The 19,052-nt window shown below is 41.7% G+C and overlaps 2 protein-coding genes across 6 annotated transcripts in view; both read right to left on the bottom strand.

Annotated features, from left to right (window-relative positions):
• The window catches only part of aspg (asparaginase homolog (S. cerevisiae)), a 54,260-nt gene extending 52,127 nt beyond the window's left edge, over positions 1-2,133 (bottom strand). The window contains exon 1 of one of the 5 annotated variants that reach the window (XM_048537263.2): positions 1,164-2,133. In XM_048537263.2, the coding sequence (XP_048393220.2) occupies positions 1,164-1,446 (283 nt within the window). In that variant the 5' untranslated portion in view covers positions 1,447-2,133. Of the gene's footprint in view, positions 1-834; positions 962-1,163 lie in introns of those variants that run through there. The other 4 variants (XM_048537264.2, XM_048537265.2, XM_048537266.2 and 1 more) reach the window with 4 other exon arrangements.
• Positions 2,134-5,181: 3,048 nt separating this feature from the next.
• The window catches only part of tdrd9 (tudor domain containing 9), a 133,557-nt gene continuing 119,686 nt past the window's right edge, over positions 5,182-19,052 (bottom strand). The window contains exons 32-36 of the mRNA XM_048537262.2: positions 11,808-11,904; positions 11,225-11,363; positions 9,083-9,195; positions 7,886-7,958; positions 5,182-5,872 (exon numbers count right to left, since the gene is read on the bottom strand). Coding sequence (XP_048393219.1) covers positions 5,783-5,872; positions 7,886-7,958; positions 9,083-9,195; positions 11,225-11,363; positions 11,808-11,904 — 512 coding nt within the window. The 3' untranslated portion in view covers positions 5,182-5,782. The remainder of the gene's footprint in view (positions 5,873-7,885; positions 7,959-9,082; positions 9,196-11,224; positions 11,364-11,807; positions 11,905-19,052) is intronic.

The following is a 19,052-nucleotide window of genomic DNA, read 5'->3' as shown; positions in this document are numbered from 1 at the left end:
CTCGCGATAAAACAACTGCACCTCCCAGTCGTGAACCATTTTAACTCCCCCTCCCATTCCTTAGGCATGCCCATCCTGGACCTCCTGCAATGCCACAACAATGCCACCCGAAAGTTGCAGGAACAGCAACTCATATTCTGCTTGGGAACCCTGCAGCCCAATGGTATCAATGTGGATTTCACAAGCTTCAAAATCTCCCCTTCCCTTACTGCATCCCAAAAGCAACCCAGCTCGTCCCCGCCTCCCTAACCTGTCCTTCCTCCCACCTATCCCCTGCGCCCCACCCCATCTCCTACCTCCTAACCGCATCTCGCCCCCTTGACCTGTCCACCCTCCCTGGGCTGACCTACCTCCTCCCTACCTCCCCAACTACACTGATCTCTACTGGCTCCGTCCCCGCCTCTTTAACTTGTTTGTCTCCTCTCCACCTATCTTCTCCTCTATCCATCTTCAATCCGCCTCCCCCTCTCCCCCTCCCCCATTTCTGATGAAGGGTCTAGGCTCGAAGCGTCAGCTTTTGTGCTCCTAAGATGCTGCTTGGCCTGCTGTGTTCATCCAGCTACACACTTTGTTATATCAGAGATAACGCAGTGTGAAGCTGGAGAGACACAGCAAGCCAGGCAGCATCAGAGAAGCAGGAAAGCTGACGTTTCGAGTCGGCACGCTTCTTAAAAACTGAAGAAGGGTTCAGACCCGAAATGTCAGCTTTCCTGCTCCTTTAATGAATGTGATTGGCCTACCTTACATAAGTGACTGACAGTAATGCAAAGTAAACAGCCCGTGAAACAGAGCGAATTCCGCAATGAATGAGGTAAAGGAACATTTAGCACGTACATCTGTCGCAATGACACCAACAGAGAGAAAAAAAATAAAAACGTGATTCACCAGATCCTACAATTTCTATTTCTTGTCGGGTTCTAGACTCAAGGTCGTGTTCTGGACACATCACAACACAAAGGCTGAGACCATATGATCAAGTTCCCGCTGTCTCCGACCTCGAAGGATGGTTCCGGCACGTTAGAAAGGGATTGAAGCTGTTAAAAGTACGGCTCAGCCACATTTTAATTGTAACAAGTCCCTGAAAGGTGACTCAGAGACGAATGTTTTCCAAGCGGGTCCCGAATGCGGGTTTGGGTACAACTGATTGCAATCTTTTCACTTACCGTTATCTCTGTACATCATGCCAATAGTTCCTCCGGTATTTATCACCAACACTCGAACCTCAGTTGGACTGTCCGCCGACTCCACGCTGTAGCTGCTTGAGCGCCGGCAGAGTCGGCGCCTCTGCGCCTGAAAACTGGCGCCCGATCGTGACACAGGAGCTCCATTGCGGGCAGCAGAGCTTTCCGAGTCCAGCAAATCGAGCCTGGTGTTGGACAGCGCGCTGGAAAGGGACGAAATGCTGCAACTGGAGCCAGAACTCGAAACAGTGAACTTCTCCGCCATCGGAGCAAAACCACACTAAGACCGAGGAACCAGGAGAAGCAAAAGGAGGCGGTGTAGGCAGAACCAATCAGCTATCGCCTGACGTCAAAATACATTAAGTAACAGTCCTTCAGTTATATACACAGTCATTCCATACCACAACTGTTTAATGCGCTAAGATACATTAGCACATTAAACTTGTACACCGTGCACTCGCATTCGACATCCTATGGAGACAACATGCATTCTTGTCTCCAAGATACATTCCCGAACACACACCGTGCGTTTAGATTTCCATAATCTACCCCATCTCTATTCTTATCTCATACTGCATTCAACGAACCGTTCTACCGTGTCTTCAATTATGCATTGAACACTCTGATATATTGCATCTTCAATTTCTGTACACCTATGTGTTCCGGCAACAGATTATACCCAAACAATTGATGTGTCTGTGAACGGCTGCTTGATAACAAAATTTAAAACACTCTTGTCTTGGTTACAACTCCCACACACACTCCCGACTCCTACTGCAGCTATGGGCTTATTCAGTCTCAGGCCTACTTTGTTTTAACTTCAATCTGGTTCCCTGACTAAAGTCCATTTTGACGATGTCTCCGGATCTAATGGTGACCTCCAACGTTACAGCTGTTTTGTTTTCTGCCCAGTGATCACTTTTGCACTACATCTGGTTCCTCAGTAACATCAACAGCTCCAACACTGCATCCTCCGACACTCTTCCTAAAATAGCTCAGGGTCACTTTGCCATCTGTCTGCGAACCTGGACGTCAGATTGGTGATATTTTATGATTACTCCCCTTGATTTTGTAAACTTGTATCAGACCTACTCAATCTTTGGGTTGTTAATCCTCACTGCTGGAATTAGAACTGAGAAAAGACCTATGTCTATAATGCCTTCACACATTTCCGGGTCATGCCCACAGCTGGACGCATGCTCCAAGTGAAGGTGAGACAAATTCATCACAATTCCCCTGCATTTGCGCAGAATGTTCTTAGTAAAGGACAAGGATGTATTGTTCTATGAATCATTTCACAATTATCTCATCATCCTCAGTGGTGTGTGCATATCAAAACACAGATTCTGCACCTGCACGTCCTTTGGATTGTAACCGTTTGTTTATAATTCTTACTATCAAAATGAATCATTTCAGATTTCTCTGGAATAAATTAAATCAGCCACCGATCTGTCCATTCCTCCAGTCCATGTCCTTTTAAAGTTTAACACGATCCTTTTAAAGATTACGACACTTCTGAGGAGCACGATGGCTCAGTGGTCAGCACTGCTGCCTTACACCGCAAGGGACACAGGTTTGATTCCACCCTCGGTGACTAAATGGAGTTTGCACGGGTTTTCTCGGTGAATGAGCCATGGGAAATGCAGAGTTACATGGATAGGGGGTGGATCTGGGTGGGATTACAGCTACAGAGAATTACAGCCAGTGAGAGATCAACATTAACATTTCAAAGGTTCAAAAGTCTGATAACAGCAGCAAGGAATCTGTTCATAAGTGTATTCAAGCTTTTATATCTTCTGCCCAACAGAAGAAGGTGGAAGAGAGTATAACCGGGGTGGAAGGGTATACTTGATATTGTTGGTGTGCTTTCCTGAGGCAGTGGGAAGTATAGATGGAGTCAAAAACGGATAGAAGGCTGTTTGTAAGTTGGACTGGGCCATGCTGAGGACTCTTGGTAGTAATGTTACAGTATAGCAGAGATGTGGAATTTCAGCCTAGTGGGGAGATGAAAAAAATCTGACACTGTTTTCTTTAGTGCAGAGATAGAGAAGGGTAGATTTAAGAGAAGAGTTCCAAGTAATGGGGGGTCTTGATTAACAATAGGGGAAACTATTTCTGGTAAAAGTAAGGTCATTGACTCAGCAGATTGGAAGGTATCTGTGCAGAGAGAAAAGTTAACATTTCATGTCTGATTTCAAGATTAGTCTTTTTCAGAAAAGAGTTGGAAAAGTTTCGTGTTCCTACTATTAAACTTGGATTTTTAGAGGAAGTTTGTTTAATGTAATAGGAAGCAAATATTTGTCGTTTTAGGATCTGGGCTTGCAGTTTCAGTAAACTGTGTATTAGAACTTAGGTTTTATCACTTTATGCCACACATCAATTTTTCAGCTTGGCACAATATTGAGCTCTTCTCCATTCTCGTCAACTCAGCACACATTTCTTTGATCAGGAGTCCCTCCACTTAGCAGATCTATTCACCTGACTCCTGTTCTTCCTCCATTTACACTCCTCCCTTTAGTCTCCTACCTTTACTTATCTTTTCTGAGTTGGACAATACAACTTCAACCGTTCCCAATTTCTCTGCAGCCCTCACTTAATGTAATTGGTTTTCCTCTAAACTCTTAATCTGTAAAATTCTCTCAGGTCCAAAGCTATCAGTTGTCCAACCTGCAACAGCAGCAGTGTTCTTACTGTCTGGTGTACTGGTCTCTATCTAGTTGAAGGCCAACTCTCTGAAGTTCCTTCTACTTCCCCATGGTCTATATCCCCATTAATGATTATTAAGCCATTGTATCCAAAACCATCACTGTCCTCATCTCCTCCAGAGATCTTTCCTCAACAACTTCCAATATCAGTCCCTTAATCCAAAGTTACACAAACAGGTCTTCCATAGCAAAGCTGTCATTTTAGACTCTCCCACCTGTCTAAACTCACTTCTTCTTAAGACCATAAGAAATAGAAACAGGAGTACGTTGTTAGGATCCTAGGCCTGCTCTGCCATTTAGCAGGATCATGGTTGATCTGACATTCCTCACATCCATTTTCCTGTGTTTTACCCATATCCCTTGCTTCCATGACTGAAAAAGAATTTAATCAATCTCAATCTCAGCCTTAAATATAAGCAAGGACTCTGCCCACAGCTCTGTGGTAAGAACCTTCAAAGACGTACAACTCTCAAGAAAAACTGCCTCCTCATCTCGGTCTCAAACTGGCACCCCTTTATTCCGAAACTATGTTGCTTAGTCCTAGACTCTTCCCATGAGTGGAAATATTCTCTCAACATTTGCCTTATCAAGTTCCTTAAAAATCCTATATGTTTCAATGAGATCACCCCCTCATTCTTCTAAACTCCAGCAAGTAGAGTCCCAACCTGTTTAGCCTTTGCTAATAAGGAAATCCCTCTGTATCTGGGATCATCCTCATGAACTTCTCTGAACCACCTCCAAAGAAGTAATTTATTTATTTAAATAAGGGGACCAAAACAGCTCACAAAAATCCAGCTGCAGTCTCACCAGCATCTTGTACAGTTGCAGTAAGACTTTCTGACTCCTACACTCCAAGCCTTTCGAAATAAACATTTTTCAGCCTCATCCAGTTCTGACTTATGTCCTTGATTCCCGTGATGTTCACATTAGTAGATTCCACTTTCCATCTTCTATTCACGGCTGGCACCTAAATCTATCTCCACCTCCAATCCACACCCAGATGGTCTGAGAGCTCCATTTTTCTTCTTAAAGAGGTCAACCCAGTTTTCATCGACTACTGCTACCCTCTACAAAATGTTCTCTTACTTGATAACTTCTCTGTTAATTAATCTAATTTCCTTTAAATAAAAGGTGTTGTCATTGGTACCGGCATGGGTCCTAGTCATGCCCATCTTTTTACAAGAAATGTGGAACATTTCTTGTTCTGGTCCTACTTAGACACTGTTCCTCAAAACTCTTCCAGACATATGATGACTGTATTGGCACTGCAAAACATTTACAATTCATCCACATGATTTACTGGTTCAGAAACATGCTTGCTTTATTAACAACTTCAAAACAAAATAATGTGCAATGAACAAAATATTTCTTCTTTTCTTTATGCAACAATGAGAAGTCTGATGAAACGTGACCTTTTCACACACTTAAATAAATCAAATAAGAAATGCTTAGTAATTAAGCCAATAGTATTTTCTATAATTTTTCTGTAAGTGCAATAATTTTTAGCCCTAATTAGCATGCAGCTGGTTTCAATACCCACTTACAGATAGAACAAATCATAATCCATCAGTTTGTAATCAAAGTGAAAGCCGTAATCAAAGTGAAAGCCAAAACCAAGCTTACTGCTCCATCAAAATAAACTTGCAATTGGACCACACTAATGGTTTTAAAGCAACCACTTATCCTTTAGATATCTTCCAATCCAGAATTTAAGAAATTACAGCATCTTGCGTTAAAGGCCATTTTTGTTCCATCAACTATAATAGTTTCTTCCAAAACAGTACACATTCAGCTGAAAAGCAACACAAACATTTTTCATATTTTGGGGCTTAACTGGTTCCCGTCCTTTCTTTAAGTCAGCAATTCTGAACAGTGCCACATCTTTTTTCGGATGGCTTAAGGATTCAGCAACACCATGGAATGCAGTTGGTAAAGAACTATTTTGTATTCTTCCCTGGATTGGTTCAAGAGAAGCCCTGGATCCACCTAAAGAAAGAAACACACACAAGCTAAATAAAACGCACAAGAACTGTGGATGCTGCAGATCAGGAACAAAAACAAAAGTTTCTTGGAAAGCTCAGCAGGTCTTGCAGCACTTATGAAAAAGAAAATCAGAGTTAACATTATGGGCCTGTTTCTGAGGAAAGGTCACGAGACTCGAAACATTAACTCTGATATTGCCTCACATATGCTGCCATACCTGCTGAGGTTTTCCAGCAACTTCTGTTTTTGTTCCTTACACACAAGCTAAATATTTATTGAACTATTTTGACCCATTCTCCCAACATACATTCTTTTTGGTCAATCCCAATTGTGTTTCAATTTAAAACACAGTACATGAAATCCAGTCAGATTAATGTGAAGGTCATCTCCTGAGATGTTTATACAATCTTGAATAATCCAAACCATTCTGAAAGTCAATGGCAGCCTCATATTACATTACTTTATTCAATCACCTCTCGCAGCAACTTAATCCAAATTTAAGTACTGCATACAGCAATAGCTCATAGCCGTAAAATTTCATATCATAATTTCCTAAAATCTATTATTTTCCCATTTAAAATGCCACGTTTTCACTTATTTAGAATAAAGTTTTATGCATTTTAAAAAGAACAGATGAGGCAAAACATTTTCAAGAAATGTTAAGTGTCTTTGGAATGTTCTTTTCGAAAAGGCAGTAGGAACGGTTTTTGAATTTTTCAAGTCAGATGTCGAAGGATTCTTGCTAAGAAAGGGCTGGAATGGTCTGAGGAACAGGCAAGAATCTGTGTTTGAGGATACAATCATGTTGATGCTTGATGTTACTAAATGGCAGAGCAAGTTCAAAGGGCTCACAGACTGCCTCCTGCTCCTTGCTTGTAAGTTTTAAATTTACTTATTGCATAATGTTCCAAGTAGCCTCAAAGTTTCCTAACCTGAAAGGGTATCCCTAGCAAACCTCCACCCAGGTGAATTACAAGATAAAGTAAGAGGAATATTACATTGAACTGCCTGCCCACATGGGAAATGTTCCAGCAATTATATGACATGTGCAAAAGGAGCAAAAGTATGGCACTTTGGATCACCAACACTGTTTCTTGTGTGTCCATTACTCTGGAAACAGTCACACTCACAAGGGAAATCAGTATCAACAATTCACTATCCCAAAACGTCTTTCACCATGTAAACCACTTGGGATATATTCACAATGCAGTGTGATACTCTATTTTCCCATCTATCAGTTCCTTCAGGACAAAAGCAAAGTGAAAGGACAGATTTCAACTATATATTATAAAACACATCCTCTCAAAATTAAAGAAAGTATTGTTGACAAGCAATTCATAATACATTTACATATTTACATATACATATGCTCAAGTCAATAACTGTAGTGGCTCAACAAAGATAGCAGCCAGGCTATTTCTCCCACCTGTCTCTTCAAAACAGCATGTTAATATTAGTGCAGTACAACATCAGGACTTCAAACTACGGAATTGATCTTTTCCAATACTCCAGTTGGTAAATGGCTTGTCCAGTGTGGGTCTGTTCTATTATGACCAAGAGACTTCTGGTACGCTGAAGCAGACTTTAAGGACTGGGATATGAAAACTAACTGGTTCCCCTTTTTTGATTTTGAGTAGATAAATTACATTATGATTTACATTATCTCTCCTTTGCTCTCCTCTCCTGAAGGTATTATTTCACAGTAAAAGAAAGACAAATGGACTCCAATACTTTCTGCTCCAAAATACAGATCTTATTAAGAAGAATATATGATCCGAGTACAAAGACGATCATGTCTCCCTACCCAGCCAGTGAAAAGAAATCCTGCATTTCTTCAGTACTGCCCAATCAACACAGCAAAGATTTAAACAAGGGATCTTGAAAGGCAACACATTTATCAACTATATTTACATTTAAATTGGAATATTATTATGTTTGTGATTAAAAAATACAGATAAGCCAATGCCGGTTGTCATGAAGCACGAGTTTAGGAACATGCTGGAAATATATATCTACCTGATTCCACTTGTATGGTCTTTCACAGTATTGTGGTGTAATACTTTCTCTCAGCTTCTTTCCAGTGAATATGCTGTAGACAGACCAAAATTAGGATCTTGTCAGAATTTGTCTCACCACGAGATTGGCATGATATCAAAAGCTGATCAGTAGTGTCACATTAGTAGAATCAAAACATTGCCTAAACTTGCAGGACTCTCTCAGGACAGATCCATTTGGGTGTAGAACCATTTATTGCAGAACTCCATTCTATTTAACCAATGTAAACAATGCCATCCTTGACAAGGGAACATAGCACCAACTTTAAACAATGACTTGCAGACAGTGCCACTGTACAAAATACTCTTCGCAAATCTAGAAAGCCAAAATGATCAAAAATCAAGTACTAGAGTTTTCACAAAATTTCCTGGAATGACAAAATCCAAATGATAATTTCATGCAAAGAACATATCACTTGAAATAAAAGAGCCAAAATAAAAGAAATAGCATTTGCCCTTCTTCTCTCCCTATTTGGTTCTTCCTCAATTCTTTTCTTCAATTTCCCAGTGCACCTCTTTCCCATCAGCTCCAAGATTTCTTCTGTCCCACCTTCCTTTGGATTTTATTCACCTCCATCTTCCCTTCCGCCTTCTCTCAAATGCTTTCTTCCACCTCATCTCTCTTGAAATTGCCTTATGTCACCTTTTCTTTCCCCTCCCATTCACCCTATCTTCACTACACGCTACTTCGCTCCTTGAACAATTCACATATTGTATAACTAAGGTGATATACTGAGAAAGGGTAAAAATGTATTTTTATTATCTCCCAAAGACATTTCTAATGTTTTCTGGGGAAGGATGGTAGCAAAGTGCTAATATCACCAGACAAGTAATCAAAACATCCAGGACAATGCTTTGGGAACAGGGGCTCAAATCCCACCATAGCAGAACTTAAATTCAATTAGTAAATCTAGAATATAAAAGTAATCTACTAAACTACTTTTAAAGTACTCTGTTCAGAATACATTTCATTATTCTGAATTTATTTAAAATATACTGGTGTTTAGAATTTGCAAATTTAACAATGTGACTCCAACATTTTAACCAGTTTTCAAATGATCAGTACTAAGTAGATCATCTTCCCATCTTTCAACTGCATAAACAATATGCTCCCTGAGTGTTACCAGGGCAAGTATTATAGCACCCTGGGTGGCCTTACTCTATTAATCTCTGTCGGGCTTCATTTTGCAGTTTACGTATTTTCTCATGATTTCCTGAACGTAGTAGTCCATCACAAACTAACATGTTAATTGTGCTCCGCAGCAGATTGATCTGTGGGTAGAAGTTCAAACATAATTTTTCAGCATTTTCAAGATGAAAAATATTTTACTGAATCTATCCCTGACACAGCTAAGTTGATTTAAAAAATTCTATTCTATCAACACACAAACTTGAGAAGGACATAGTCTGAGAAGACTGACAAATTTACTGATCTGTAACTCTTATAAAAGATGAAGTCTATTTTGAGATAGCTGACAGACTTTTGGAGAACAGAAACTTAATGTTAAATGTTTGACACAAGAATGTTTAATTATTCAACAGCAGTCACACATCAAGACTGCTGTGCCCTTCTGAAATCAAAACTGGTCTTGAACCACAGAATCCATTTGTAATTTCAGCATTGAGTTCGGCTCTCATAACAAAGTGTTTCGTTTTTTTGAATGAATTGAGGACAATGTAGTAATTTAGTTAAATTTGAAAATATTTGCTTTATGTAAGAACATAAGAAAAAGGAGCAGGAGTAGGCCATCTGGCCCCTCGAGCCTGTGCCGCCATTTAATAAGACATTGGCTGATCTTTTTGAGACTCAGCTCCACTTACCCACCCACTCACCATAACCCTTAATTCCTTTACTGTTCAAAAATTTATCTAGCCCTGCCTTAAAAACATTCAGTAAGGTAGCTTCAACCACTTCACGAGGCAGGGAATTCCACAGATTCACAACCCTTTGGGTGAAGTTCCTCCTGACTTCAGTCCTACATCTGCTTCCCTTTATTTTGAGGCGATGCCCTCCAGTCCTAGTTTCACCTGCTAGTGGAAACAACCTCCCTGCCTCCATTTCATCTATTCCCTTCATAATCTTATATGTTTCTAGAAGATCTCCGCTCCTTCTTACTATCACCTTTCAACATCATGAAGAAATAGACTTAATATTTGTGCAGTCTTAAATTCTATTTCCTTCACAGATGCCAAAAAATAAATCAAATTAGCAATGCAATAAATCATTATGCACAATGCAGCAGAATTGATTTCAGACATCTCAAGTCTCTGTGTATGTGGAATTATCTCTATGTGCATTAAAAAGACATTTTCATTCTTCTAAGTGCAGAATTATTTTATGGAGCTGTATATGAACCTATTGCCAAAAGTTATTATATTTTATATCCATTGATAACTTATCACCAAATGAACAGCCTTTCTCCTACTCAGGTTACCCCTCCATAAAATTCATCAAACGAAAAATATTTCAGCTTCTGTTTGAAAAGAAGGTGACTGCATATCAAATACTATGAAGGAAATTAATTTTAACGAGTTCAACATTTGGAAATCTACTGATATCTACAACAAGAAAACACAACCAATAAAGCCTCAAAGCTTGTCCCACCTCCCTAACCTGTTTTTCCTCTCACCTAGCCGCACGCCCACCTCAAGCCGCACGCCCACCTCCTTCCTACTAACATCATCCTACCCCCTTGACCTGTTCGTTCTCCCCGGATTGACCTATCCCCTCCCTTCCTCCCCACCTACAATCACCTCTACTGGCTCCATCCCCTCCTCTAACTTGTCTGTCTCCTCTCCACCTATCTTCTTCTCTATCCACCTTTGATCCACCTCCCCCTCTCTCCCTATTTGTTTCAAACCTCTCCCCTTCCCCCTTTTCTGATGAAGGGTCTAGGCCCAAAACGTCAGCTTTTGTGCTTCCTAAGATGCTGCTTGGCCTGCTGTGTTCATCCAGCTCTACACTGTGTTATCTCCAATAAAGCCTCAAGCTTCCTTCCTAAGTGGCAGTTGTATCATGACTATATCATTAACTTTAGTTTCAGATAGTATCATAATTTCTCAGTGTTTACCAAAGAGCTAGAAGTATTTGGGAATTTTAAATGTTCAATTTGCGAACATTAATAATCAAATGTTAGCCATCTGGAATTTAATTACACAACTTAAGAAATTACATGTAAAAGGAAGTAGAACATCATCTAGAAGGCAAGTGTCAGTCCTCAAATTAAAAATATTACAGATGGAATTCAGGTGGGGAACACAGTTAAGTTTCTGAGCAAATCACACAGTAACACCACACTACCTCCATAATATCATTTACATCAAAATGCACATCAAAAACAACTTCCAGATCATGTTCTTCCAACAGAGGAGCATTGGTTGTCGGATTCCACCCTAAGCCACACAGTGCACCAGTGTAATACTTTCTCAGCCTGTCAGTTCTGTAGAAACATAAAATTTACAACTGTCAGCGCAAGCAAGGACAACCAAAAAGGTTTTCTTTCAAAAACACTGAAGGTATAACCACCCTACCCTTAAAATTTTAACTTGTGTGCTATTCTCACACGCTTAATTGTGGCTGGTGAAGAGAAGCATCGACCAGAATTTTTGAGCAGTTTTGACACCTGACATGCGTGTTCAGATGCAAAGATAGGCAACTCTAAGAGAAGGAACATATGCCCACCTTTGGTGAAATTTTAAGTTCAATATCATCACAACAAAACCAGTGCTTCTTTACAAATTCAGTCATCAAACACCACAAGACAGTAACAGTAGTGGCCCATATCACATCTGGTTAAAAGAGGAATGTATAAAGTTAAGTGACAAAAGAGAAACACCAGAAAGAAATTTTCTGCAGGTGCCCTCCTGCACATTTCCACACGTACCTTAGTTCTACAACTGGAGCAAATATCATACAGATGAGAGCTGGAAGTCCATGGATATTTGGCATCAAACTAGTTTCTCTCACAATTATAGTTGAACCTGTAAGACCAGATAATGATAAAGCAGGCCAATTTTTAAGAAAAGATTAACAAGATAAAATTATTTCTGACCCTGCATTTCAATGATTATGAATGGGTAAAAACACCATTTCCTTCACAAAACATTCCAAAAAATGACAGCTACTAAGAATACAAATACACTGTGTTTCAGGAAGCAGTCACAGGTTAGTTACATCGAATATGGTCCATGGTCCATGAGCAGACCGCGAATGAGGCAAGTATGGGGATCTAGAATTCTATAGTGGGGAAGCCTCAGCTGGTATCCTTGTCCAACACATAGGAGATTCTTATTCACAAGTCGGAAGTACCTCCTCTGCTGCAGAGGAATTTGAGTGGAAGGGGAAAGGATCAAGGTGTCATGATCCATGCAGATACCAATGATAAAGGGAGATCGAGGAATGAGGTTCTGCTGAGATATTATGAGCAGCCTGGGGTTAAATTAAAAAGCATAACGACAAAGGCAATAATCTCTGGATTACAATTTGAACCACAGGCAAATTGGCATAGAGTAAATAAGAGTACAGCAGTAAGTGCGTGGCTCAGTGACTGGTGGTGGAGAGACTGGTTCTGATTCATGTGGTCCTGGCACCAGTATTCAGGAATAAGTGCGCTGTTCCACTGGAATGGGCTTCATTTGAAACAAACTGCTATCAGTGACCTGGCAAATAGTATATCTAGGGCTGTAGATTGTTAGAAATTGTGGTCTCCTTTAAAACAAAACCTTTTCAGTATTCCACTGTATTTACTATGTAGTATGAGACCTCATTTAATTGTGTTGCAGTCGTAACTAGCTTTCTACAAATTTCTAGCACATGAAAATAGAGAAAAGCTCACAGGAATCAGTGAGATCATGATAGTCAATTGAACTGACAAAGATTTTTCAATCATGCTCTCTTATTAACAATGCAGCATTTGGGAGAATAGGATGCTTTGTCTTAGAAGGAATGACAACTAATCTTTAAATTGAGGTGGGCAATGGACAACAGTCATTCTGATAATAGTTCAGACAGTTGATTGACACAGCAGAGATCACCAGCTGTAAAAGTAACTAATTCAGCAAGGATAACAAAGTGTGGAGCTGGATGAACACAGCAGGCCAAGCAGCATCTCAGGAGCACAAAAGCTGACGTTTTGGGCCTAGACCCTTCATCAGAGAGGGTCTCTGAAGGGTCTAGGCCCGAAACGTCAGCTTTTGTGCTCCTGAGATGCTGCTTGGCCTTCTGTGTTCATCCAGCTCCACACTTTGCTATCTTGCATTCTCCTACATCTGCAGTTCCCATTATCACTAATTCAACAAGAAGGTGGTAAGTGAGGTGAAGAGATGGAAGACCCATGGGAATATACTGTCACCTCTTTCGGAGAAGACGAGAATTCAAAGGATTAACTAAGACAGTTACCACCAAAGATGCCACCAAAGACTGTGAAACATCAGGGATAAACATGCCATCAATCCAAACTATAGAGGGCCACTACTTCTGCTTCTTCATTTTACAGAAAGCTTTGGGATTGGTGAAGCCTTGTCACCTGTCACAAGTCTTATTATTCTTTTCTGTGCATAATTAACTAAGGTATTATGTCTGAATTGCTTAATCTTAAATTCAATATAACAACATGAAAATTGATGACAAATGGTCAACTGCTGATTTTAGGTAACTGATCAAACTCCCAAAAACAATCTAACAGTTCATGTCAAGAATAAGATCACACAAAAGTTGAGTGTCAACTGGCTTTAAATTTGAGAAGTAGCAATTTTACATTTGTGGTTGCATGCATGGAGTATAAATATAACCTCTCTCCGGATGATGTTCCCTCCTACTTGTAAGAATCTGTGTTTGAATTTACCTTTTTGCCAAGGGTTGTGTTTATGGGATTTACTATATTGGAACAGTTAATTAGTTAAGTTGCTGTATCAGGTCTATTAGGTTTTCCAATAGTTGTTACTCTAAATTCTGATTTCTTTTGTTCATGTTTCAACTGTAGTGTTTAAATAAATTCTGTTTGCTTAAAGCTGAGCGGTTTGACCAGTTGCATCACACCTGGAACACCCATTTCAAAATTTAAAATAAGAAAAAGTTAAGGTCTAGGCTACCTTCGTAAAATATTCTGAGAGGTCTGACCTGGCCATAACAGATTGAGGGTTCATCCAGGATAATTCTAATTTGCTTTTTGGGTTATCAGACTCAAAAGGTGGCAAGTGATAGGTGTTAGAGTATTTTGTTTCGGGTGTTGCATTAGGTTGGTTTAAACAGTGCTTTGTATAGTAATCTGGACTCCATTTTCTCCCCTTTGGTCCAGGAACTCCCCACCTACGTCCGTGACACCACCCACGCCCTCCGCCTCCTCCAGGACTTCCAATTCCCTGGCCCCCAACACCTCATCTTCACCATGGACGTCCAGTCCCTATACACCTGCATTCCGCACGCAGATGGCCTCAAGGCCCTCCGCTTCTTCCTGTCCCGCAGGCCCGACCAGTCCCCCTCCAACGACACCCTCATCCACCTAGCTGAACTCGTCCTCACCCTCAACAACTTCTCTTTTGACTCCTCCCACTTCCTACAGACTAAGGGGGTGGCCATGGGCACCCGCATGGGCCCCAGCTATGCCTGCCTCTTTGTAGGTTACGTGGAACAGTCCCTCTTCCGCACCTACACAGGGCCCAAACCCCACCTCTTCCTCCGGTACATTGATGACTGTATCGGCGCCGCCTCTTGCTCCCCAGAGGAGCTCGGACAGTTCATCCACTTCAACAACACCTTCCACCCCAACCTTGAGTTCACCTGGGCCATCTCCAGCACATCCCTCACCTTCCTGGACTTCTCAGTCTCCATCTCAGGCAACCAGCTTGTAACTGATGTCCATTTCAAGCCCACCGACTCCCACAGCTACCTGGAATACACCTCCTCCCACCCACCCTCCTGCAAAAATTCCATCCCCTATTCCCAATTCCTCCGCCTCCGCCGCATCTGCTCCCATGATAAGACATTCCACTCCCGCACATCCCAGATGTCCAAGTTCTTCAAGGACCGCAACTTCCCCGCCCCAGTGATCGAAAACGCCCTTGACCGCGTCTCCCATATTTCCTGCAACACATCCCTCACACCCCGCCCCCGCCACAACCGCCCAAAGAGGATCCCCCTCGTTCTCACACACCACCCTACCAACCTCCAGATACAACGCATCATCCTCCGACACTTCCGCCATTTACAATCCAACCCCACCACCCAAGACATTTTTCCATCCCCACCCCTGTCTGCTTTCCGGAGACACCACTCTCTCCGTGACTCCCTTGTTTGCTCCACACTGCCCTCCAACCCCACCACACCCAGCACCTTCCCCTGCAACCGCAGGAAATGCCACACTTGCCCCCACACCTCCTCCCTCACCCCTGTCCCAGGCCCCAAGATGACATTCCACATTAAGCAGAGGTTCACCTGCACATCTGCCAATGTGGTATACTGCATCCACTGTACCCGGTGTGGCTTCCTCTACATTGGGGAAAACAAGCGGAGGCTTGGAGACCGCTTTGCAGAACACCTCCGCTCAGTTCGCAACAAACAACTGCACCTCCCAGTCGCAAACCATTTCCACTCCCCCTCCCATTCTTTAGATGACATGTCCATCATGGGTCTCCTGCAGTGCCACAATGATGCCACCCGAAGGTTGCAGGAACAGCAACTCATATTCCGCCTGGGAACCCTGCAGCCTAATGGTATCAATGTGGACTTCACCAGTTTCAAAATCTCCCCTTCCCCAACTGCATCCCTAAACCAGCCCAGTTCGTCCCCTCCCCCCACTGCACCACACAACCAGCCCAGCTCTTCCCCCCCACCCACTGCATCCCAAAACCAGTCCAACCTGTCTCTGCCTCCCTAACCGGTTCTTCCTCTCACCCCAAGCCGCACCCCCATCTACCTACTAACCTTATCCCACCTCCTTGACCTGTCCGTCTTCCCTGGACTGACCTATCCCCTCCCTACCTCCCCACCTATACTCTCTCCACCTATCTTCTTTACTCTCCATCTTCGGTCCGCCTCCCCCTCTCTCCCTATTTATTCCAGTTCCCTCTCCCCATCCCCCTCTCTGATGAAGGGTCTAGGCCCAAAACGTCAGCTTTTGTGCTCCTGAGATGCTGCTTGGCCTGCTGTGTCCATCCAGCCTCACATTTTATTATCTTGGAATTCTCCAGCATCTGCAGTTCCCATTATCTCTCTCTCCTTTGTATAGTAATGGCTCTTTTCAGTCACTAAGCACTTTGTGAGGGCGGAAGAAGTGACTTTGTGGGTTTTACAGAATGTGAGCAAGGCAAACAAACTGGTGTGGGGTTGCCTTTGTCTGTGAGAAAAGAAAGGAATTACAGCAACAGCTTGACATTTAATTTTGCTTGAAATGTCAGTGTCATTGGAAATGGCAAGAATTCAATTGCAAATGAAGGAGCCTGAAAATGAAAGGGAACAGTTTAAGTTATGGTCAAAAGCAGCGGGAAGAGAAAAGGAAAAAGTTGCCCTAGCAGAACAAAAAGGAAAGGACAGAATCACCGTGACAGTACAAAAAGAAAAGGAAAGAATTGCGCTGGCAAAAAAAGAGAGGAAGGCCCTAGTAAGAAAGGGAGGGGGGTGGGAAAGAAAGAGAGACACACAGAGAGACACAAAGAAGAAAACGAAAAGCAGAAAGGGAGAGACTAAATAAAAACCGAGAGAACTGCGAATGCCATAAATCAGCAACAACAACTGAAGTTGCTAGAAAGCTCAGAAGGTCTGGCAGCATCTGTGAAGAAAAAAAAATTGGAGCTACTGTTTTGAGTCCAATGACTCTTCCTTCTACCAACTGTAGCCAAAGGCCTGGTGGGGATCTGTTCAAATATATCCAAGCATTACCTAAATTTGACGCGAAGGATGTATAAGCCTTTCTCATCTCATTTGAGAACTTGGCTAAACAAATGAAATGGCTGGTGACCATGTGGGTTTTGTTGATCCAAACAAAGTTGGTAGGGAGATTTAGTGAGGTATTCATATCACATTTAGAAGAGGTATCTGGGGAGTATGAGGAGATGAAGAAAACCATCTTCAGTGCACATGAACTTGTCCCAGAAGCTTATAGACGTTTCAGGTATCTAAGGAGGGATCCTGGTCAAACATATATTGAATTCAAAAGGATCAAAACAATGTAATTTTGGTAGGGTGATAAGGGCATTAAAAAGTAGATAGACAATTATTTTGGAAGAGTTCAAAAATTCACTTTCTGGGATAGTGAGAACTCATGTTGAAGAAGAGAGTTAAAACAGCAAGACTGGCTGCTGAAATGGCTAATGATTTTGAGTTGACTCATAAATCAACTTTTGGCTTCCAACAAGAATTTCAATCCATGAGGGATAGAAACTGGGGAAAAAAAAAGAGAAATCCTCAAGTGATAATGAAAAGTATATCACATTGAAGACAATAAAGATAGCTTACCAGAAGGTAAAAAGGAAATCCATGAAAGGGAAAGAAAAGTTAGAAAGCTCAGGTGTTTTCACTGCAATAAAGTTGGCCACATGAAGTCCCAGTGGTGGTGATTTAGGAAAAGCTCTGGGGAGACAGATGTAGGAAAACAGGGTATGTTAATGAATTTTGTTAAAGTGGCAAAGGAAAGCACAGTGAAGGCTAAAAAGCTATACCAGAATGTATAACCTGGTCAGAGGTTGGTTGAGAAGGTAGTGTTGTATCTTCTTAAACCATTTACTTGGGAAGGTGAGGTTTACATGCGTAAGTTAGGAGCAGCAGGTAAAGAAGTTAACAGCATTAAGAGATACGGGATCATGTCAATCTTTAATGTTGAGAGACGAGGAGGTATGTACTTCAGAAAGACTATTTCCAGAAAAAGTGCTACTAAGTGGAATTCATGGTAAGATGACAAGTGCTCCATTACGGACAGTGAGGTTGGAGTGTCCAGCGTAAAGTGGATAAGTGGTGATAGGAGTACTGGAAAAACTCTCGGCTCTAGAAATACAATCAGTCCTTGGTAACAATATAGCTGGATCACAGGTAGGAGTGCAGCCTACTGTGGTTAAAAGATCAACAAGGTCATCGATGTGTGGAACCAGCGCAGATGGGTGAGACACTAAATGCATATTTCACATCAGCTTTTACCGTGGAGAACGAAATAGAGGCTACAGAACTCAGGGGCAATAAATATTTATGTCTTGAAATAGTCAACATTATACAATATCAGGTTCTGGAAGTCTTAAAAACATAAAAGTGGATAAACCTCCAGGACCTGATCAAGTGTATCCCGGGATGTTGTGGTAAGTTAGAGAAGAAACTGTAAGGCTGACTAGTTCAAAATTATGCAGCCAATTATAGTATTTTCTTCAGTGAAACAACCAGGAACTTAATTCCGTATCAAATGCTGCCCACCCTAGCAGGGTGATGAAACGTCTGCAACCAAACACACCGGTAGTAAGTTTGCAGATGACATAATGGCCAGTGGAGTTGTGGGCAGCATAGCAGGCTGTCAAAGGATACAATGGCACATGAATCAATTGCAGATATGGGCAGAGAAATAGCAAATGGGGTTTAATCTGGCTAAGTGTGAGGTGCTGCACTTTGAGAGATCAAATTTTAAGGAAAATATACAGTTAATGGCAGGACCCTAAACAGCACTGACGTACAGAGGGATTTTGAGATTCAAGACCATAGCTCCCTGAAAGTGGCCACACAAGTAGATAGGACTACAAAGCAGCATATGGCCTGCTTGCTTTGATGGGTCAGGGTATTGAATACATGAGTCAAGATGTCATGTTGCAGCTTTGTAAGTCTTTGGTTAGGCTGCACTTAAGAGTATCGTATTCAATTCTGGTCGACACACAGGAAGGATTGGAGGCTCTGGAGAGGATACAAAAGAAGTTTACTAGGATGCAGTCTAGATTACAGGTTATGAGCTATAATGAATCGTTAGAAAAATTGTGGTTCTCTTTTCTGGAGCAACAGAGGCTCAGAGGAGAATTGATATACATCTGTAAAATGACCGAATGCATAGATAGGATAGACGGTCAGAATCTTTTTCCCCCGAGTTGAAATGTCTAATACTAGGGGGCACACATTTAAGGTGAGGCGGAAAAAGTTCAACTGAGGTGTGAGGGTCAAGCTTTTT

Source organism: Stegostoma tigrinum, chromosome 10 (assembly GCF_030684315.1).
Source record: "Stegostoma tigrinum isolate sSteTig4 chromosome 10, sSteTig4.hap1, whole genome shotgun sequence".
Classification (NCBI taxonomy): domain Eukaryota; kingdom Metazoa; phylum Chordata; class Chondrichthyes; order Orectolobiformes; family Stegostomatidae; genus Stegostoma; species Stegostoma tigrinum.
The sequence above is the reverse complement of the archived record's forward strand: the minus strand, read 5'-3'. Positions and strand labels throughout refer to the sequence as shown.